Source organism: Hypanus sabinus, chromosome 28, assembly GCF_030144855.1.
Source record: "Hypanus sabinus isolate sHypSab1 chromosome 28, sHypSab1.hap1, whole genome shotgun sequence".
Classification (NCBI taxonomy): Eukaryota; Metazoa; Chordata; class Chondrichthyes; order Myliobatiformes; family Dasyatidae; genus Hypanus; species Hypanus sabinus.
Window position 1 is genome coordinate 27,255,801 of NC_082733.1, and position 23,995 is coordinate 27,279,795.

The window sequence follows — 23,995 nt, forward strand, 5'->3', positions numbered from 1 at the left end:
CATTCCTTGATAATAAATGTACTTTGAATCTTTTGTCTGTACTTGGAATATCAATTACTTCAGCCAGGGGAGAGCTCCTCAGTGAGGCAATTGCATGAATAATATTTTCTATTTACCAGACAAGCCTTCTTGTCATCCGGAGTTTACGGCATTGGAAAGTAAGGGCTTCAATATATGCAGAATTTGAAGACCACAACAAAGAGGAGCATGAGTAGGAGTAGGCTGCCTGGTTATGCAAATCTGTCAATGTACTATGATCACAGCTGATTTGCTCAGGCCACAACTTCTCTAAGTCTGGTTCTGCAATATTTAATTCCTGATTTTTTTCCCCCAATGTATTTACTTACACTTTAAATTCCTCCAATGATTTACCCTCCACAACCGTCTGGGATAAAAAAAATCCTGAGATTAGCTACCTTTTGCGTGAAGAAATATCTACACATCTTTGTCTAAAATGACCACTTCTCTCACCTCATACTTCACCTCGAACATTCCAATATCTAAAGTCCCCTTTGTATTTTGTAGGTTTCAACAGGATCACACCTAATTCTTCTGGACTCCAAAGAATACACATCCATCTTCTTTGGCATCTCATTACACAACAATCCTATGAGCCTTGTAATCAGCCTGGTGAATCTCTTTTGACTTCCTCCAATACTACTGTATCTTTTTTTAAACAAGGTAGTAGCCAAAACTGTACACATACATCAGATGTGGCCTCATTAACACATTACATAAATCTAACAATACTTCTCCATTTCGACTCTCCTACATTGAGGCTTCTGAGTAATTCGCTGCTCCTGCTTGCTAACTTGTTAAGATTCATACACGTTAGTACAGGCTCTCTGCAGATTACAGCAGGATTCCATTCCTGTGACCCATTTACAACCAAGGCAGTTTGTGTTGGTAATGTGGCCCTGTCCCAAAGCGGTAGAAAATGACCATAATGCCCCACAATAGCTGGCAAAATCCATCTTGCTGGTCTCTCAAACATTCATTCAGATGTACGAGCTGTGTTTGTAACCTCATAAGTTCAAAGTAAATCTATTATTTATTTATTTCTTTGGTTGCCGGGTGGAGTAGGCCCTTCAAGCCATGCTACCCAGCAAGGCCCCAATTTAATCCTAGCCTTATCATGGGACAACTTTACAATGACCAGCTGGTGTTTGAACTGCAGGAAGAGGAAACTGGAGTACCTGGAGAAATCCCACGTGACATGCTTGTTCAGGAGTCTGATGGTTGAAGGGTAATAACTATTCCTGAATCTGGTGTTGTGGGATCCAAGGCTCCTTCCCAATGACAGCAGTGAGAAGAGAGCATGGCCTGGACGCTGGGTGTCTTTGAATATGAATGCTGCTTTCTAGTAGCAGCACTCCTTGTAGATGCGCTCAAAGGTGGGGAGGGCTGGCTGGTTCTTTGCTTGCAAAGATCACAAGGGAAGAGGAGTTCTCCCTTCCCGCCTGTGCTGCAGAGATTTATAGTGAGAATCAGTGCACGTAGACAGACTCCATTTTTTTAGGCTGGGAGACATTCCACAATCGCACAACAGGCTGCGACAACTATGGCAACCACAAGGTTGTAGGTCAAGTATCAAAGTTTTCCTTCTCCTAGACAGAATGCCCAGGTTTGGAATTGGAGTTGTCCTTCTCCTAGGCTGGCTGCCAACCAAGGCTGAATGGCCTAGCCTGCCCACCCAGTTATACTGCTGAACACTCGGTCGCGCCATGACATAGTAAACTCAGGTATGACACATGAAGGCGTTGCTATGGCCACAGTAGTGTAGAGAGGCCGTATGTTAGAGACCTCCTGCATGGCAAGCCAAACAGTGGTTCTGCAGTGTCATTACACCTGGAAAGGAGAGACTATGAGAGATGCTTCATCTTTCTTAAGTGAGCAGGGCATCCAGCCCAGGACTCACCCGTCCCCCTCTTCTGATTGACTGTACTGCATTCACTACTTTTTGTAGACTTTTCCATTCATGGGCATTCGTGTTTCTATACCAGGATAGTCGGCAATATCCATCTGTATAAGTTTGTTAAAGTTTTAGATGACATGCAGAATCTGCATAAACTTCTAAGAAAGTACAGGCACTGGCATGCCTTCTTTATAATGGTAATTATGTGCCAGCCCCAGGAGAGATACTCTGAAATAACACCAAGAAACTTAAAGTGACTGACCCTCTCCATATCAAATCCCCTCATGACAATTAGCTCATAGACCTCCGGTTTCCTCATTCATAATAATCAGCTCTTTGGTTTTGCTGACATTGTGTGAGAGGTGGTTGTTGTGGTACCAAACAGATTTTCAATCTCCTTCCTATATAACCTGGGGAAGATCTGCACCAATATGCCACTGTACTTAACGCATTTGTGACCCTTCTCCATTAATACACGACATCACACTTCCCTACATTAAACTCAGTCTGCCAAGCTTTCACCCATGCACATAACTGGTACATTTCCAGTCATCATACTCTGGGAAAGATATGACTAGGCCGGAGTAAGTGCAGAGGAGATTCACCCAGAAAGTCATTTGGATTGGATGATGTTAGTCATGGGAAAGAGATTAGACTTGCTGTGTTTGTTTTCCTAGATGCGAAGGAGGATGAGAGATGTCCTAGTACAAGTAATGAAATTAGGAAAGGCATAGATAGAATAGATTTATCTCAAGGTGTAGGGATATCAAAACAGGAGGCTTAAGGTGAAAGGTTGGAACTTCAAAGGGGATCTGTAGGTTTTTAAATGTACGTATTTACACAGAGACTAGTTAACATCTGCACTGGAGTGCAAGAGGAGGTGGGGAAATCAATGTTCAGAGTACACTTATTATCAAAAGTGTACCATATACAACAATGAGATTCATTTTTGTGCAGTCAATCCCAGTAAATAGAATCACTGAAAGACCACACCCAACAGGGCGAACCTGTGTAGAAAAACAAACTATGCAAATAAGAAAGAAAAACAATAATAATAATAATGCAATAAATATCAAGAGCATGAAACGAAGAGTTCTTGAAAGTAAGTCCAGTAAGTGGCAACAGTTCAGTGATGAGGCAAGTGACGTTATCCCCTCTGGTTCAAGAGCCTGAACAATTGTTCAGGTAACAATTGTTCCTGAACATGGTGGTGTAAGCCCTCAGGGCTTCCTGCTTTTGTATCAGGAAGAAGAGAGCATGGCCTGGATGGTGGGGATCCTTGTTGATGGGATGTGCTCAGTGGTGGGGGGGGGGGTGCTTCCCAGTGATATGCATCATATCCACAACCTTTTGTACTCTTTTCCATACAAGGGCATTGGTGTTTCCATACCAGGCCATGATGCAACCAGTCAATATACTCTCCACCACACTTCTATAAAAGTTAGTCAAAGTTTTCGATGTCATGCCAAACTTTCGCAAACACCTAAGGAAGTAGAGGTTCTGTCATGCCATCTTTCTAATTGCACTTATGTGCTGGGCCCAGGACAGAGCCTCTGAAACAATAACACAGAGGATTTAAAGTTGCTGACCCTGTCCACCTCTGATCTTCCAGAGAATACTGGCTCATGGACTTCTGATTTCTTTCTCCTGAAGTCAACAATCATCTCTTTGGTCTTGCTGACGTTGAGCAAGAGGTTGCTGTGATACCACTCAGTCAAAGTTATGCAGAGAACCATTTAAAAAGGCAAGGAATAGAATGACACTGCCTTAATGGGAACAAACAGAATTATGTCTTAACCTGAGCAAATAGAATTAGTGTAGATAAAGGGTTCTCAACATGGTGCTCACAGACTCTTTGCTTAATGATATTGGCCAATGGCATAAAATATGGTTGGGAACCCCTGGTGTAAATTGACAGAAAGTCAGGATAGATGTGGTGGGTTCAACTCTGACTCCATCTACATCCTGGTGAATTATACTGAATAGTCTGCAAATACCTGCTTTGTGATCTGAAGTTAGGCACAAGGAGATTAAACACAAGTTTGTTTAACCTAATTGACAAACTCCCAGCCTGGCTACCTAGGTAATCTCCTTCAGCATCCCACGTTCATTGGGTACAGTAAATTTTCCTAGTATATAGGTGAATGGTAAAACTAGGGCTGGGGGGGGGGGGGGGTTGTTGGAAGAGAGGGATCTGTGCGTGGTGAGAATACAAATTGAGTTTAATATAGAATTGATGCAAATTGTTGATAGTCAATGCAGATTCAGTGGGCTGTAGGATTTGTTATGGTGCTGCCTGTCTCCATGACTCAAACTATGTGTTTTCTACCAATTATGCTCGAGTTTCTTTATGTCATATTAGTTTAAACACAAGCATGCAACCTTCGAAATAGAACCCATTTCCAAAATATTGTCCAAGGCTGTACTGAGGTCTGATGCTTACAGGGAATGTTTAAAACACAAACCAAGCACCAGTGGGAGATTACTGGTTAACTTAAAGCTACCTAATCAATACAGTTAATGCCTTTGCCTGTGACTTTGCTAATAAACGACTGCAAAGTGATAAATGCAGTAATTGATTTTTCCACTCTATTTTCTACACAGAACACTGATGCTGGATACATGGGATATTGTATGTCTATGCCAAAATATAAGATATGGGAAAATCCCTGCATTTCTTCAAATAGCTCATTTGACTGTCACTATAATGGCTTAATAGTTAGTTGTTCCAAAGCAAATACAACTTCATCAGTGCTCCTGCAGCATTTACTAAGTACTGCACTAAAATTATTGCCTAGAAGGTTCTTGAAGCTGAGCATTAAAAGTTCAAAGTAAAATTTATCAAAGTACATAACCCTGAGATTAATTTTCTTGCAGTCATACTCAATAAATCCTTGATAGAATAACCATAATAGAGTCAATGAAAAAATGTATTAATATTAGTATCCTTGCATCTCCATTCAATAAAATCACGATTATTATTTTGCCTGAGTACTACTTTCCAGCTCTTAAATCACACCCCTTAATTTCAAAGTCTTATCTTCAGATACATGTATCCACAGCCCTGAACTTAAATCAAGTGTTGTGTCAACTCGTAAACAGACAGTTGTAAAATACAAACATGATTTTTTAATCAAAGAAGTCAGAACTAAATTTAGTTTTGAAAAACATTTGCCGCTAGAAAAGTTCAATACAACCTAACATTCTGGCATATTTATCTTTTAATACAATTTTCACCAATAGTGTGTTACTTCTGCATTTATTCAAACGTTTATTTAGCCCGTGAAGAAAATACATTTCCGTTGTTTTGTTTTATAAACTGTAAGACCTTGGTTTCGATTATTTCATTTTCCGATCTAGTCCCTCCGCCCTACCGCTCTCATCCAAAATAAATACTGCAGTTACCGACTGTGTTATGCAGAATCCGAAATTGCATTTATGCGTAGTTTAGTGCTGGTAAAATTGCAGTACCACAACAGACAAGTTATGGAAACCTGTTGGAAATTCTGAAGGATGTGACAGTCAGCCTTTTTCAGCACCATGATTTATTAATGCAATCAAAATCAGCAAGCAGCACAAAACACATTACAACATCAGCCTATCCGCTACCGTCGCAGCAATAATAATGACGATACCTTTCTTCACGAAACGGAACTGGGAGATATCTGATTGTGCTGATATTCTCGATTTATAAAGTAAATCATGTGAGACATGCAGAGCTACGTGTAAAGTGTGGGCGGAAAGAGAACAGCTGAACTGCACTCGCATTTCTTCGATCTGCTTACCGTGAGAAGCCCGTAAAGAATTCATGCAAACAGCAGGTAGGCGTGCAGGCAACGACCCATGCAAACTACAGCATATTTCAAAAGGAAGTTAATTCGGGCTTCAGCGCACACCCACAGAATCAAAAGACCTGCTGCATCACTGCTGCCTGCATTAACCACGCACTGAAAGATAGTGGGGGTGGGGAGATCGGGGAACAGCACCTTTGTATTTTACACTCCCCACCACCCAGGACACAAAGTAGCCGAGTAGGAACCGAATAAATAAGAGCAAGCCCCTTACCGTGAACGGAATGTCATCGATGCCCCCGACCGAGTAGCAGTTGTCGCCGGGGTTGACAGCTCCGGTCAGCACCTGATGGAGATGCATAGTGACGGCCGGCAGCTTCCCTACAACATTCCCGGTCAGGTCACCGCCGCGCCCTCCCTCAACGACGCAGGCGGCTCTGTTTTTGTATTATCTGTGTGTTAAATGTGTGCACTTCTCTTCCACGCCTTCTTCCCTCCGCCAACCAGCACCTCCCCGGTGCTCCGGCGCAGGACTTTTCCCCCTCAGCCGCTCCGAGGCGCCAGCGCTGCCGCGGCGCTCACCCGGTTCATTTCAAAATACCCGGATCACCCCCCGTGCGCGCTGCCGGGGTGGAGCGGGCACGCGCGCCGGCGGGCTCCTCCGTCCGCGCCCGCGCCCGCGCCCGCGCCCGCGCCCGCCCTCTGGGCAGGCGAGCGCGTGACGAGGGCAGGCGGAGGGACTGGTGACGTAATCGGACAGCCTTTGCCGCAGCCGCCACTGTTGCTGCGGTGTCACTTCCCAGTCCTTCGCAGCGGGTCGACCGATGGAGATTGCCATGGACGCATGAGGGAAATCCTAATTCACATATTGCAAAATGCATCAAAAAAGACCTACAGAAGTACTTCATGAACATTATTTCTTTGACTTTTACTTTCTGCCTAAAATTTCCTTTCAGAATCCTTATTTAATTGATTCTTATATTAATTGATGCATTTTATAGATGATCTGTACGGTGATGTAGCTGGTCTGATCTTTCTATCTTACCTACATGGGCCTCTGCTTCTGGTTTCGAGGGGGGTTGAATCAAGTAAAATGGGCAATGTGATGCTCAGGATCTCAGGAGGCTAAACTTTGTGTTAGTATAACAAGAAGGACATATAGGTCATGGTATCCTAATCACGTCCCTCAATTCAACAAAATCAAAGCTGCTTTCCGTTTCCAACACTGCAAATTCCAGAAAATTATCAATTACAGCCTTTGATTTGTTCAGCTGCAATCCTACAGAACTCCAAAGAATCATAATCATGTTGGCAGAATCTCCTCATGATCAACCATTTACCCCAAGAAGATGTCCCAATTTGTAATTTCTAGTAATATAATAATGTTATATATTTAAATGTTCTCTCTTATTCTAGTAAATTTCAGAAAATAAACACCAGTTCCACTTAATCTTCCATCATAGGTCCTCCCACTCATTCCAGGAGTAAAGCAAATAAACTTATGTTGTACTGCTTGCAAGAATATCCAACCTCAGATCAGGAGGGGAAAACTGTACTTACTTCCAGCCGCGGATTCACCTTTCTCCTATAAAATTTCTGCAAGGCTTCCTTACTTGTTTTCAAAAAAGAAGAACAGTTGGAAGAACACAGTGTGGATCAGGCTGAATCTGTGGTGCCAATGTCAGCCCTATACAAACTCAAAATGTCAACTATCCATTGCTTCTAAAGATGTTGTCTGATCCACTGAATTCCTCTAGCAGTTTATTCATTGTTCCAGACCCCAACATCTGCAGTCTATTCTGTCTCTTTCTCCTTACACATTTTTAATTATACTTCCCTACAACCTAGCCTTTTGGCCTGTGCTAGCTCTCAGAACAATCCTCCCCCCCACCATCCACCCACCCCCTACTATTTCTTACTCACACATGCATTAATTCCCCCTGATTATCACATGCAACCAACACCAGAATAAATTTACAGAATCAATTTATATTTTTTTGTGATTTGGGAGGAATCCAGAGCTCCAGGGGAAATCCATGTGATCACAGGGAGAATGTGTAAACACGACATGGAGAGCTAGAGGGTATGATGGAGACATTAATAGAAATAGAACCTCAATCTACTTCTAAAACTAAAGTATTATGCTAAACACTACTCTACTCTGCCACTCATCCCCTTGTGAAAAAGGTCAATTTGTTATTTGTGTTCTTATGAGCTTGTAGCTGCATATTATCCTTCATTATAGTAGAAAACTAAATCTCACAGCGGACCAGCATTTAGTAGTTAATCTTCATTCTAAGAACCATTTTAATGCTTCTTGCTAAAGTCAATGACCTAGGACATTCCCGCATTGTTGTTCAATATTTGAAATATATTCTATCCGCATATTTTTTACATACTTTGCAGTTTACAAGTTCAACCTTTTAGGTGTCAATCCTTTCTATTGATCGGGCTGGGTACAAATCCTGCCAGACTGCTAAATAACTGCCACCTGCAAAAGCTGGGAGACTTATGGGGGCAGACCTCTCTTCAAGCATTGGAGAGCAATGTAGGTAAGTGTTAGGCAATTCACTTTGGCAAGAAAATGGAAGCATCCTCTCTGCATCCGTCTTGACAAGACTTTCAGGATGCAATGGTTCCATTAAGTTCAGTAAGTGCGAATCGAACCGGTCCAACATATCCATTCACTTAACATTTTGTCACTTCTTATCATCCTTTTTACAATTTACTTTCTGACCACTCATTGTTCATGAACAAATTTAGCAAACATATCTGCAATTCCCCATTCATACATTCAGTGTCACATAAATTTGAAAAGGTCAAAGTCCCAGTACCGACCCCTGTTGCCCACTACTCATTTGAACTTGGCCCTCCATAGATGCTGCTTGACTTGCTGAGTTCCTCCTGCGTTTTGTGTGCATTGCTCAAGATTTCCAGCATCTGTAGAATTGCTTGTATTTATCATTCCCTGCTCCCCCTTTAAGTTCACTAACCAGAACTCTGCAAAGCTGCCTAGCATGTACCTGCCACATTTCATTGATCTTCTATAGCTTTTTGTGAATCAATATTTAAGAAAATTCCAATCTGTCTTTAGTAAATCCAAGTGGATGACTGTAACATGATCACTTTCCCTTCACTCTGTCAAAACATTTCAAGAAGCATGATAAATATTCAAAATAAACCACCTTTTAAGATTACCTACTGTTGTACAGGTTTCAATTTATTGCAGTAATTTCAAGCTGAGGTATTCTCAAATTGTATGTGGAAAGCCCATAACCACTGTACATTCATATAATTACAATATTTGGTGGAAGTTAGACAGTTAGATCCTATTGCTTGTATTTTCCCTTGAGATCCAGCACATCAATATGGCATTCCTACTTGCAGAATTTTTAAGGTGGAATAGGAATCCCATTTGGTATCAAATTCAGTTTGGAAAGAATTTATTCTCTGGTCATTCTAAGGCCATAGAATATAAAGGACTGAGTCTGAAGAATGAAATTTATTGCTTATTTCTTGCTGCATTTCTTTTCAGCAACTACTTTTCTTTGTAATTATGTTTAGCTTCACACCTGACCATATGATGGGTGCAATCTATCGTGGATATGTCATGACAAAGGAGTAATTGGTAAACTTTTGGCGTGAAATTCTATGTTGAGATGAACAAGAATATCGTTAGGGGAGGCTGGAGACATTCCGACAAATGACATTGATCGAACATTTACATCAAGCTTATTGGGTACTAATCTGCCAAATAATGTGGAAACAATCTAATCAAATAACTTTCACTCTCTTTACCTTTCCACTTATAGAGTAATATTTTAGAGAAGATAAAAAAATGAAGAGTTGAAAAACAAAATGAGAAATTGAGGAGCAGAGCCATTGTAGAGAATAAGGATATTGAAACAGATTTTGAAGCTAGCAAGAGAGGTGGCAAAAAAGGAAAGAAAGACTCACATTTATATAGTAGCACACACAAAACGCTGGTGGAGCACAGCAGGCCAGGCAGCATCTATAGGAAGAAGTACAGTTGACGTTTCGAGCCGAGACCCTTCGGCAGGGCCTTCTGCGTTCCACCAGCATTTTGTGTGTGTTGCTTGAATTTCCAGCATCTGCAGACTTCCTCGTGTTTGCACATTTATATCCTATGCTGGAAAACTTAATGTATTAGCCAGCCTAAGAAGTACGTTTTTAAAGTATAGAAAATAGTGTAATGAGGATATATGGCTGCCAGTTAATCTAAAGCAAGGTTTTACAGATGGCAATGTATTTATAAACTGTCATGTGATGGAGTGATAGATTTTAAATAGAAATAATGATCTTATTCAAAACCTGGACAACATCCCATGCACCATCAGTCTTTAGACCATGCCACTCAGGGACTTGTGCTAATATTATTTTGTAACTGTGTTGTGCCTTATTGTAAATATATGTGCTGTATCATAACTATGTGTTCTTTCTTTTGCCTGTTACACCACTGGCATTTAGGGCAGTAATGAAGGTCCTCCATCTCTGGTGGCATTCATGGCTTCCTTCGTCACATTGGTGGCTTACTGTCAGTCTTGTAAGTCCTAGATGGAGACTCAGGAATACTGTCACACACAGATGTAGAAGGATTCTGCATTGCTGCTTCTGTAACAGTTTTGTTTGACCAGTCAGCGTTGTTAACCCTGTGCTGGATCCTGGAACCTGGAGGATTGGTGAACCACTCTTAGTCTGGCCTCTACCCTTTGACCTGTTTGACATGGGTGACCCTACTAAGAGCCAAAGCATAAAGTCCTGACTCTAGCCAACGTAGCCTCTCTGGGTTATTGATACGCACAAGCCTCCAAACCATGACAAGATTGTGGTCCTCTTGGAGGATAGCTATATGTGCTGTGTCGTAACTATATGTACTGTGTTTTGCACTTTGAACCCAGAGGAAGGATGTACAATTTAACTGTTTAGATGTGTATGGATGAACTTGAACTTCAACCTGAAAATAGTCCCAAATCCCTATGTATTGCATTGATTTTCGAAAACCAGGAATAAATTAACTACGAGTAATGATCATCAGTATAAAGTAAATGAATCACAGAACAATGACAGCCCACTGTAATGGGTAAATGGGGCTGAAATTTTACAGAGGACAAGTGGTGCCATTTGACCTTGGGCATGTCCAGCTAAGTGCCATAGGATATATGAAGTCTGGAGACAGGAAGAAGCACTGTCAGTGTACTTACTTTACTTACTTACTTGGACCCTTAACTCCTAAGAGGAGCATAGGCCATTGATGACCTTGCATCTCCATCATCCTGTGAAGTTGGTACAGTAGATTTAATCCTTGCATCTACTGTACAAGGGGCTAGCCAATACAGATTCACCAGAGCCCTGTTGTCCAGCCTTACCTATTTCCACCTTGACTTTGAGAGGCACTATCAAAGTGACATGTTCCAAAGAAGAACATGGGCAATGACTGACATTCTAGACAAATATTTAGGTATCAAGAAAAGGGCTTTATTATTATATTTCTATATCCAAGCCCATCATCCCCCAACCTAATGCGAGAAACTAATAAAAAATTGATGAGAGATGAATATATAGCCACATTCTTACACATATGTAGTACTGGTGATCAAAGTCAAATTTCTTCTCAGGAGGTATAAATATTTTAAAAATGGAGGTCTGAAAATTTTTCTTTTATTAGATGCAGTGAAGTTCTCTAAAATCATTATATTAGCAAGCTGAAGGATTGAAATATGTCCTAGGCAAAACATTCATAGAAACATAGAAAACCTACAGCACAATATAGGCCCTCTGGCCCACAAAGTTGTGCTGAACATGTCCCTACCTTAGAATTTCTTAGGCTTACCTATAGCCCTCTATTTTCTTAAGCTCCATGTACCTATCTAAAAGCCTCTTATAAGTCCCGATCGTATCTGCCTCCACCACCGCTGCTGGCAGCCCATTTCACACATTCACCACTCTCTGAGTAAAAAACTTACCCCTGACATCTCCTCTGTACCTACTCCCCAGCACTTTAAACCTGTGTTTTCTTGTCGCAACCATTTCAGCCCTGGGAATTCAACAGAAATTATACAGTTTCTTTAGATCTTGTTCAACATTCTTTTCCTTTTAAGTCATTCCCTGACATCATCTCAAATCAGTTTCTTTCTTACAATTGTTCACACAACACATAACTGAGCACAAACTGGATGAATGATTCCTTAACTACTATACCCAATACCCCACACCAGTTATGGGGTGATACAAACGTGATTACAAATGTAACATTGTTTTCTGTAGTCATGTTGACAGGAACTTAGACAGCAGCAATCCAATAATCAATTATTGCACAACCTTATCTTCAGACTTAGAGATAATGACCTAGATCAAAGAGGTATCCATAGATGTAACAGGAAATACAACCAGGTATAATATACACAGTGCATGAAATAAAAGACAAATGGAATAATATTGTCTTCTCAGAACCTCATTATTTAGGTTAGCATGACAAATAAATACTGATATATAACTTTTAACTATTTTTGAGCTTGATTTAGAAAGCTGAATTAAATATGGATGTTAGCTCAGACATGTTTGTTTCTTTATGCAAATAACAACCAAGGACCACTTGACTTGCAGCCCTCCTAATCCTAACACAATGATTTTCTGTATCCTATTTATTTTTCTTGTAATTAATTGATAAAAGAATTATCAGGAATGACAATCTTGTTAGTAAACTAATGCTAACCAAATTACTTCTTTTCTAAATGATTACACATTCTAAACTAGAGCAATTTATAATTCAAAAATTGATTCTGCACACTGGTTTCTATATAATCGTTGAGTTCACATGCTATTTAATGCTTTATGTGCACTTCACATTTCCAGGACATCTCCAAATTGAAATAGAAAATAAGCCCACAAAAATTATTGAAAAGTGCTGTATGGCTGTAAACCAAAATTGGCTCACACTGGCTAATATAATTACAATTAAGGATTGAATGAGTATCAAATTATAAACAAGAGTAAGTCTGCAGATGTTGGAAATCCAAAGTTACACACACAAAATGCTGGAGGAACTCAGCATCTCAGGCAGCATCAATGGAAATGAATAACCAGTCGACATTTCAGACCAAGACCATTCCTCAGGAGTGGAAAGGAAAGGGGAAGATGCCAGAATAAAAAGGTGGGAGGAGGGAAAGGAGGATAGCTAGAAGGTGAAAAGTAACACTAGGTTGGTAGGTAAGACAAAGGGTAGGGGAGGAAGGAATCTGGTGGGAGAGGAGAATGAACCATAGGAGAACGGGAAGGAGGAAGGGATCCAGTGGGAGGTGATAGGCAGGTAAGAAGAAGTAAAAGGCCTGAAGGGGGAATAGAAGAAGAGAGGAGGGGGAGACAATCGTTTTGACCGGAAAGAGAAATTGATATTCAGACCATCAGGTTGGAGGCTATCTAAACAGAGTATAGGGTGTTGCTTCTCCACCCTGAGGATGAGATCAACCTTTGTGGCACAACTATTGAATGAAATTTGACCAATGCCCTCAGCATATGGAGCAGCACACAAATTGCTGGAGGAGCTCGGTTGCTCAGGCAGCAACTCTGGAGGGAAATGGACAGTCCGCATTTTGGGTGCTGGATTGTAAATGGTTCATCTTTACGTTTACTGAGCATCTCACCACCACTGTGGCCCTGAATGTATCAGAACCAGCTTCAGGAGCTTTTAGTAATACTATGGGAATTCACAATGAGATGCAATATTGTGGGAACAGCATGAAAGTTAGTTGAACATGGGTGGGACTCATGAAAAGCGGTGACAAGTAATGATTGGTTCTGATTTGCTGGAGATGAATCTCAGGGTTGTAAACTGTATACATACTCTGATAAATATACTTTGAGACTTTGAATCTTTGTTATGGATTTGCCCACCCTGCAGCATTTCAAATCAATGGAAAGGGTATAAAATAGAGCATTCAAGGGGCATGGAGTAGTTCTTTGAGGTCTCACCAATGGGCTGATCGTGAACAGCACTGTGGATTGGCAGAATGGAAGGTGTATTGTAGTAAGAGGGGCCCTTGTATGTCAGATAAGTATTTTACTGCTTGCTCTATTCTGTTCTAATAAACATAGTTTTGTTGTTCTAAGCAAATAATTGGCGTTGGTGTTTTTTCTGTCTCATTAAGTTGGATCCGAGAGCCTACTGTTTTAATGGAACAGTTGCCTCCCATAAACAGAAAAGCCTACAATAAGTGGTGGATACAGTCTATCAAAGGAAAAGCTCTACCCACCATTGAGAACATCTACAAGGAGTGCTGCCAAAAGAAAGCAGCTTCCATTATTAAGGACCCCCACCATCCAAGCTGTGCTCTTTTCTCACTGCTATCATCAGGAAGGAAGTAAGGGAACCTTAGGCCCCATACCACCAAGTTCAGGAATGTTTATGATGCTTCAACCATCAGGCTGTTGAACCAATATGGATAACTTCACTCACCTCAAAGCTAAACTGATTCTACAACCTATGGGCTCAATTTTGAGGACTCTACAACTCATATTCTCAGTATTATTTACTAACTGTTTTTTTTTCGCTCAAGCTGGTAAAACTTGAAATATGGGCATTGCCAAGCACACATTTCTCAATTGCTAGGAACTTTCAGACTATTCTAGAGGTGTTTAGTATTGTAGCTTTCTGGAGATTTACATAAAGATTGCTGTGTAGGCCTAGTAGTTTAACACTACTGTGTAATGAATTTGGGATGATATCAGTTGTAGATATTACTGTTGGAATAATGTATACACTGTTCATGTTTCATAGTCTTCCAATTTCCTCTTTTAACTAAGCATTTTTCAGGTGTCTTTCACTCACTGATTTCTGTATGTTATGTGTGTTTGGAATGATTACTTCTATTAAGTATATGTTCTTACTTGTTTATCCTGTAACATTATATCTGGATGGTTATTATGGATTGTCCTATCAGTAATAATGGATCGGTTGTAATATAATTTTTAGGACTCTGACTTTAAAACTATATCAGGCTTGTATTTATAGTAAGGTATGATATCTTTCCTGGGTTTGTATTTTAAAACAAGATCTTGGTGAATGATGCTTGCCACTTGATTGTGTCTGTGTAAGTAATCAGATTGAGTTAAACTGCTGCAGGATCATGTAATGTGTTGAACTGTTTCTGGATTTTCTAAGCACTTTTTACGTTTATTGTCTTGAATTTGTTGGTCTTTTTATTATGTGTTTTTTGGTATTTTTTTGTGTTAACTGCTACTACTATGTCGACTCAGGCCTAGAGGGCTGGTGTCAGGCAAATTAACCACCTGGTCCTGTATTGCTACAAGGAACCCCTCTGTTTCTGGGAAGCGATCTCCAACTCTGAGCCAGGTGTTCAATGCTTCCTTGTCAATGACCAGTCTGCTCAGATCATGAGGATGTCTTCCATGGAGGGTCATGCTGTTCCTTAGGTTCACCTTTTCTTCAATAGTGGTAATACCTTCATTTTTCTGGTTGTACTGCCATTTAAATTTAATGGTGTGTACTTCTATTCAGAATTGCATATGCTTGCACAGAGTGCTGAATACTGTTTTTGTTGTTGAAAATATATCCTTAGAAGTTTAATCTGATAGTTGTGTAAATTTTTCATGTCTGTTATTCCTCTTCCTCCTTTTGTCCTAGGTAGTGTTAATCTAAGTATATTTGAATATCCAGAGTGTTTTCCAAAATTTGTCACTTCATTTCTTATTTTTCTTTGTAAATCTGTTTTGGACCAAAATATTATGCCAAAAGAATATGTTGATGTAAGTATGGTGAAAATATCCACAACAAGTGGGACTTCCTGGTGGCCAAAGATTTTGATTCCCATTCCTATTCCTGTCCTGATGTGCTGATCCATGGCCTCTTCTTGTGGCAAGACGAGGCTACACTCAGGGTGGAGGAGCAACACCTTATATTCCATTTGGGTACCCTCCAACCCGATGGTATGAATATCAATTTCTCCTTCCGGTAATCAAATTTCAACCCCCCCCCCCCCACCCGCCCCTTCCGCACTTTGACCTTCTCACCTGCCTATTATTTATCCCTGGGTCCCTTCCTCCTTACTTTTCTCCTATCGACTACTCTCCTCTCCTATAGGATCCTGTCTTCTCCAGCTCTTGACCTTTACCACCCACCTGGCTTCACCAATCACCTTCCAGCTAGCCTCTTTCCCCTCCCGCTTTTTTTATTCAAGCATCTGCCTCCCCACCTTCCTTCTCAGTCTTGAAGAAGGGTTTCATGGACAGTTTACTCCTTTCTGTAGATGCTGCCTGACCTGCCGATTTCTTCCAGCATTTTGTGTGTGTTGACCTAGTGTTTATTGCCTTTGGTATATTTTACTCTTGAGCTCTGTTTGGCAGCTTTTCTTAAGCCTTGAAATAAGTTCTGCCAAAAGTTATCCCTTTATCACAGTATGATCTATTTCTTTGCTTGTTGAGTTTCCAAATACTTCTGTTTCATATTCATCTGTCGATTGTATTGTATCCCGCTGCTCTGTTTTATATTCTACCAACTCTATTGCACCTTTCTTTACGTTTAATACTCTGCCCTTATCTAGTCCAAACTTCATGTTTATATCTTTCGAAAATAGTTCTACTATTTGAATTAATTGCTTTAGTTTTACTGATGAAGGAAAGTATAATTTGAAATCGCCTAGGTATAGAAGGCTGTTTCTGATTTGATACCCTGTTTTTGTCCAGTTTAGTAAATTAGGGAGTGGGCTTAAAGCTAGCAAAAACCATAATGGGCTTAGAGAATCACCCAGAAAAATGCCTTGGTTTATTTTGATAACAGTGGTTGATCTTTTCTGGATGTTAATAGATATGGTGATTATAGTATGCCAATGATTCATAAGGTGTTGTAGGAATTTCACAAGTATTGGGTGTAGTTTAAGTGCTTCTATTAACCATGAGTGTAGGACAGAATCAAATGCTTTTTGGTAGTCAAAACAACATGAAATATTTTTGCTTTTCCTTCAGGCTTGATTTACAATTGCAGAATCTATTATCAGTTGTTCTTTACATCCTTTCATACCCTAATAAGGCATCTTTTCTGCTTTTCTATAAAGGCTGATTTATACTTGTACATATGGGCTATGCCATAGCCCTGATTTTCACTTCTGCGTTGCTCTACGCCGTAGCGAGCATGCGTTGGTGTGCACCAAAATGCTAGTTGGAGTCCTGGTGGATTGAACAGCTTCTGTGGAGGCAAAGGAGTAGTCACTGTTTCATATTGTGAACCTGCATCAGGACTAAGAGAGTAGAGGGAAGACAGCCAGCATTTCTTCGCCTCTGCACATATTGCCTGATCTGCTGAGTTCCTCTAGCACGGGGGTCGGCAACCCGCGGCTCCGGAGCCGCATGTGGCTCTTTTACGTCTGTGCTGCAGCTCCCTGTTGCTTTGGGAAATAATTGGTTGTGGCGACCCTTTTCCTGGCACATCCGAACCGACTCACAATTAGATAGCCTACGGGGGTTTGCGAGCACAGAGCTTTGGAGCCTCTGCGCCATGGGGGGCAGGTTGAGGGAGGCTTAAAAGTGAGGCTGAAGATTTCGAATAAAGTTTTTTCCTTCGACTGCAGTTACCGACTCCGTGTCGTAATTTTAGCGCTGCGTGTAGCACACCGCTACATGGTCAGTATTTAATTAAAATGTATTTTATGTTAGTTTGTTAGTTTTTGAAATGTAAATCTAAATTTGAAGATTATGGTGATCTTGTACAATCTAAATAAGACTTTGTGGCGACCCATTTCCTGACACATCCGAACCGGCTCACAATTAGCCAGCGTTCAGGCTAAGGGAGATAGCCTACGGGGGTTTGTGAGTACGTGTCTTTTGCAGCATCCGCGCCCATGGGGGGCGGGTTGAGGGAGGCTTAAAAGCAAGGCTGTTTAGTTCGAATAAAGCTATCTTTGACTGCAGTTTACTGACTGCGTGTAGCAACCGCTACAACGTGTTTTTATCGCTGGCTGTCCAGAGGGGAGGTGCTGAAACGCTTTGTCGCGTGTCTGGAAGAAGTGAAAACTTTCCTGGGCAGCAAAGGGCTCACCTTTCCTGAGCTGGAACAGCCAGAGTGGCTGGAAAAGCTACACTTCATGGTAGACATAACAGCGCACCTGACCACGCTGAACACAGCTCTTCAACGGGGTAAGGACGTACAGCCCTGCACATGTTGGAGGATGTTTTGGCATTCGAGCGCAAGTTGACGTTGCTTGCCAGAGATTTACAGAAAGGCACATTGTCTCACTTCCCCAATTTGAGAGAGTTCAAAAAAGGTCACGACATGATAAATTCGGAGTATTTACATTGGGCAATCATCGCAATGCAAACATCGTTTGGGAAACGCTTCTGTGAGTTCAGAGAGGAAAAAAACACATTATCCTTCCTGGTCACTCCCCTAAGCATCGATCCATCCCTACTGAATACGACTGCATTGTCAGGTGTGAGTCAACCTGAACAAGGATGATAAATATTTTAATTGCCTATTATTTTACGTATATTCATATGCTTTCATTGTTCAGTGAAATAGTCCTTTTATTTTTCAGCTTGACAGCTGGCTGACGTTATTTTTGGTTTGCTGCTGGCGGCAAATTTAAGTTTGGCGTTTTTCATAAATACAAGAAGGACTCAAATAGACGTTGAGTATTTTACTTAAAAGTAACCTTCAACCCAACGTCTTTTTTTCGGAGGTCAACATGTTTTTGTTGCATGCAGAAATGTAATTTCGTTTTCTCTGCAGGAGTTCATCAATTTCATAAATGCAACACATTATAGTTTGTTTATACATAGCATAAAGGCAAAACAAAACGTTGTATGCAGTGTTATTTCATTTTAAATGTCAAACGGGTTTTGCGGCTCCCAGTGTTTTCTTTTCTGTGGGAAACGGGTCCAAGTGGCTCTTTCAGTGGTAAAGGTTGCTGACCCCTGCCTAGCAGTTTGTTTTTGCTTGAGGTTCCATCAAGTATGTCCTCAAAGATTACCTAAGTCTACAAATATATTTAATTAGGAATTAATGAACAAAATAACATTTAAAATCTGTAATGAAAATAGCGCTGAGCTATAAATATTACAATAGTCAAATTATTTCAGCTGGGCCAAAATCTGATTTAACTTGATAAATTATAATTTGCTATATAACAAGTTTTCTTTGGCTTGTTCATTTTAATCAGGATTTTTCTTTAAATTTTCAGCATCAAAGCACAATGGTTTTAATTGAAAATAATTTTAAAAGATTCAGTAGTGTGATATTTTGCTCAGAATTCTAGTTTCAGATCTACAATGTAACAGTTGTTTACCACATTAAAGAAGCTAAAAGGCTGTAATGCCAGGAGTAAATAACACCGAGGGCCCCTTGTTTCTGATTATGTTAACATAAAGGGAACACAATATGTTCCTAGTGAACAACAGAAAGGATTGATTGAATAAAATTATCTGGCCATCTCCTGTACTGGCTACCTGCAGTTGTCACTTGTCCTTCTTAAATCCACTTACAGAGAGCCTGACATGCTGGGCCAATACTTCCCAGGAAGCTGCCGGGACAAAAGCTTGAATGGCAGCAGATTCTTGGGCAGTGTCATGGAGGAAGCCTGTCCCTGAAATTCCACTACAAGCTCTGCCAGCTTGCAAATCTCTGCCATACATCAAAGCTTCTAAATTGCTTTTGAATATCTCTGAATTTAAGCAAAATTTAAAACAATGAAAAATTGTTTTAATAAGAATATGAATAAAAAACAAATTATTATACACATATTAAATAATGTTTAAAATTTTAAACAACCATACATTTTTCAAAAACAAATCTTTTTACTTTTCTTTCCTGTAGCCCTATCATCCCTGCGGTTATCAATGGATCCTGCAAGAGATCTAACATGGTTCAGGATTTAGAACTAATCTCAAAGTGTATCGTTGTGGAACCTCAATAATATTCCTCCCTGTTCTAGACTCTATGAGGCATCCAGTAGTACAATGAGTTAGAAGATACACCAGCAAATGGCAGCACATTAAGAGGGAACTGGGCAAGTGGGACTAACTCGGCAGACAACTTGATCAGTGTGGATGAGTTTGCTGAAGGGCCAGTACAAAGGCTGATTGAATATATGAATCTGGGAAATTTAGGACCTCACTGTTTAACAACACAAGCACTGAAATCCCAGATTTAATGGTACTTTAATAGGTAAATACAGGGAATAGGTTCAGGGACCTGCTACCATTTAGCAGCAAAATCCAGGCCAATAATGCCTCTCTCACGGACTAGAATTTGGTACTGCACTGTGCCTCCACTTGCTCATGACTTGGGCACAAAGTGAACCAAAATGGGGCTGGGATGCCTGCATGATGTGAAATCATAGGGACATTCTAAACAAGTACCCAGACATAGTATTTGGTCCCTTAGTTATGTGAAGTTACAGCCTCTTTGGGGAATTAATGCAGATGAGTAAGCACTACTCAGGATGATTTGGTAACTACTCCAGCTCCCAACAACTAAGTGTTGGGGATGGAGTTAACAAGTGCTGAGTATTCTACTCAGTTATCGGTATCCACTCACCCATTGGCCAGCCTAACCCCCCCTGCCAGAGGATGATTGTGGTCATTGTATTTTCATGTGTTTACAGTATTGAGATATAGTGTGGAATATGCCTTTCTGGCCCTTGGAGAAATGCCACACAGCAACCCCCCATTTAATCCTAGCCTAATCATGGGGCGAGCTACAACCAACTGGTAGGTTGACTGTGGGAGACAACCAGATCACCCGGAGGAAACTCACGCAGTCACAGGAGGAACGTGAAAAAACTCCTTACAGACAGTAGCGGGAATTGAACCAGGATCACTGGTATTGTAAAGCATTGTGCTAGCCATTACGCTACCGTGCCGTTGATATTTTATGTGGAACTTAACTTTATTCAGCATGAAATATTTCAAGACATTGTAAATATGTGAAAGGTTTACTTGGTTTTTCTTTGTTCCCTTCCTGTTGTTTTTGAGATCAAGGCCAGGGAGAGACCTTTCTGCACATTTCATGCTTCCAAACAAAAACCACTCAGGGGGCAGGAAAACAAGTGCACTGCATCAAGAAGATGGAGAAGAAGCAGCTGCTACAATGACCATTTTTTTTTTCTGTGAGCAATTTAATATTGTCAGAATTTCTTCCTCATTGACTTTTCACCCTGACCTCATCTCTGTGGTTCGGCGTATGCAATACTTCCAATTCCTCTTTATTGCATAATCCCAAAATAGAGAACACATATATGGAAACACAGATGCCAATGCTTCATTACTCCCATTACCCGAAAAAAAAGAGAAGGTGGTTTTTCTGTAAGTGCCAAATCACATTGAAGTTTGTCTATGAAAGTAATAATGTGGAAATCTCATTTTCTGCTTGACAACACCGAGCTACTCCAGCAGGATCCAAGTAGTTCTCTTTCTTAGTGGAAGCGTTTTCTACTATTCATCAACTGATATTCAGAAAAAATATGTTGGTAACAAAGATCTAACATTGTCATAGGGACGAGGAGTTGTACAGCACAGGTTTGTTTGGCCCTTTCACCCATTGTATCCATGCTATTTAGACTCAGCTGATGCCTGAGTCATTTTGAGAATTTAAATGCTACTCAGATAATTCTTAAATGTTACAAGAGTAGTTCTTACAATCACTGCTCAGGCAATACTTCCCACATTTCAATTACTCTCCATGTCAAACATTTGCCTCAGATCCTCCCTAAACAAGTTTTTAGAGATATAGCACAATAACAGGCCCTTTGGGCCCAATGGGCCTGCGCTTCCCATTTAAGCCATGTGATTCACTAACCCACTATGTCTTTGGAGTGTGGGGTGAAAACAGAGAAACTGGAGGAAAGCCACACAGTCATAGAGAAAATATACGAACTCCTTATAGACAGCAGCAGAACTAAACCTGGGTCACTGGCACTCTACTAGCATTATGCCACCCCACCTTATTCCTCACCTTACACTCACACCTTCCACTTTTATACATCTCCATTGTTGGGAAAACTATCTACCTCATCAATGCCCTCATGATTTTATATACCCCTATCAGGACCCCTTCAGCCTCCACTGTCTAAGGAAAACAAACCTCTTGAGCCTGCACCAATATTCAAGTGATCAACACTGATCTGATCCTAACCTCAACTCCACTTTGATACTGTTCCCCATTATCCTCAACTTCTTTATTATCCAAATGTCTGTCCAGCTTGCTCATCCTTGGATATATTCAGTGAATTGCCAGTCTGAGGTAGAGAATTCTGAATGTCGGTAACCATCTGAAAGGCAGAATTTCATCTTAGAGACAAAATGAAATGCAACCGACAAAAAGCCAGATATAGCAAAGCCACAATGGAGCATAACTTCCTCTTTCTCCTCCTCCTCACCATCCAACAGTTCTGTAAATGATACCCATCCTATTCAGACCGTTGCCACTGGAAGGGCCTTTGGATTGAACTACCTTATCAAAAGGTGTTATCAGAAATAGCCTTCTACACTTAAAATCTGCCTCCCCTGCTGCACCACTCCAAGCCACTCTGTTTAAGCTAGCTCTTCTAAATCCGAGATCCCCTTCAAATAAGACTTTTATCTTAAATGATTTCATTGCCTCTGCAGACCTTGATTTTATGTTCTTAACTGAGACCTGGTTAAAGCCAAATGAATACAACTAGTTATCTGAACTGTGTTCCCCTGACTGACAGTTTCAGTGTACCAAGGCCTAGTAGATCAGGTGGACGACTTGCCACCATGTTCAATAAGCATTTTAGGTACAATCTACTGTCTGTAAAAACTTCATAAAATTTTGAGGTGCATGTGTTTAAAATTTGTGGTATGGATCCTGTCCTCTGCATTATCATTTATCAACCTCCTAAATCCAATGCCTAGGTTCCAAGATTGTCAAGCTGAGGAGTGGTAGTAGGGGACAAGCTCCTACTACTTAAAAGTACTCCTCACGGCATGCGCCTCAAATAGCCTCTGACAACCCAGTCCAACTCCTGGCCTTCTTGTGTGGCTTAGCCTCTAAGCCCGGCGGAACTGTTTCTACTGACAGGAGACGGGGCGAAGGCGAGTCCTGGCACCTTAAAACCAGTGCTTCGGGTAGATGGAGCTCATCGGCCTGGGAAGGCAGTCCATCTAAGAGAGGGAAAACTCTGATTTCAAACCTCCGCTGCCTTGTGGCCATCCCCACTCATGGGAAAGGCTTCGGGAGTAAACCCTGAGGACAAATCCGGAGCTGGAATCCCTAAGGCAGTCTGACATTGTCTTCAACCTTGTTCTAGCAACTCCTGCAACATCACTGGTGCCAAGTTGTATCGGCCCTTGTCCTTCCCTTGGACAATATCAGTGGCGTGGAGAGGGGAGACTCACTGCATGTGCAACTGCCGGTCTTCCATACAACCTTGCCCAAGCCTGCGTCCTGGAGAGGGCACAGATCCATGGTCTCACGAGACTAACAGATGCCACACATAATCTAATGCCTGCTTTCTCTCAGAATTGTAAGAATTCTTATCCTCTATTGTATCGAACTACATTACATTGAACTATGACAGAGTTCTCATCTCTGATGATTTTAATATTCATATTAATGATCTCTCAAATATGAACTCTATGGCAGCTGAATTCATGAGTTTACTAGATAGCCTTGATCTTACCCAGCATGTCACTGAGCCCACCCATCGACTTGGAAATACACTTGATTTAAATATTGATTTACTTGATTTAAAGGGTTAAATATTAGCATCTATTTGTCTGAAACCACCATCTCTGATCTTTTGTGTGCACTTTTTGCTGCCCCCCCCCCCTCCAGCCTGGGATCAAGACCACAAAAGAAATTACATTTTTTAAAAATGGTTTCTTTATGTTGCAACACAGCTTAAATTCTCCGAGCTGGCTAGTTTATTTGACTCATGTAACTTAAATTGCTCAGGTTCAAAAATAACTTGACAAATATATTAAAAACTGTGGCCCCACTTAGGGGTGAAAAGGAAATCATTTAGTAAAATGCCACCGTGGCCAAACAATTCTGTCCATGAACTCAAGAGATCATGCAGAGTAGGTGAGAAAATAGGAGGAAGCTATACTAGAAGTCCACCATAATATTTTCAGGGAAAAACTAGACTCTTTTTACACTACTATACCCTCTGCATGAAGAGCTCATTTTTTCCAAGGTGATTACAGAGAATCAATCATATTATCATATATCAATCATATATCATCATATATCAATCATGTGATTCAATCATATTGTTCTCAACTATAAATCTCCTACTGA

General features: G+C 40.8%; 1 protein-coding gene across 3 annotated transcripts in view; it reads right to left on the reverse strand.

The window, feature by feature from the left end:
* The window catches only part of dmxl2 (Dmx-like 2), a 149,743-nt gene extending 143,411 nt beyond the window's left edge, over positions 1 to 6,332 (reverse strand). For all 3 annotated transcript variants that reach the window (XM_059952796.1, XM_059952797.1, XM_059952795.1), the window contains exon 1: positions 5,981 to 6,332. In XM_059952796.1, the coding sequence (XP_059808779.1) occupies positions 5,981 to 6,067 (87 nt within the window). In that variant the 5' untranslated portion in view covers positions 6,068 to 6,332. The remainder of the gene's footprint in view (positions 1 to 5,980) is intronic.
* Between the last annotated feature and the right edge of the window lie 17,663 nt (positions 6,333 to 23,995).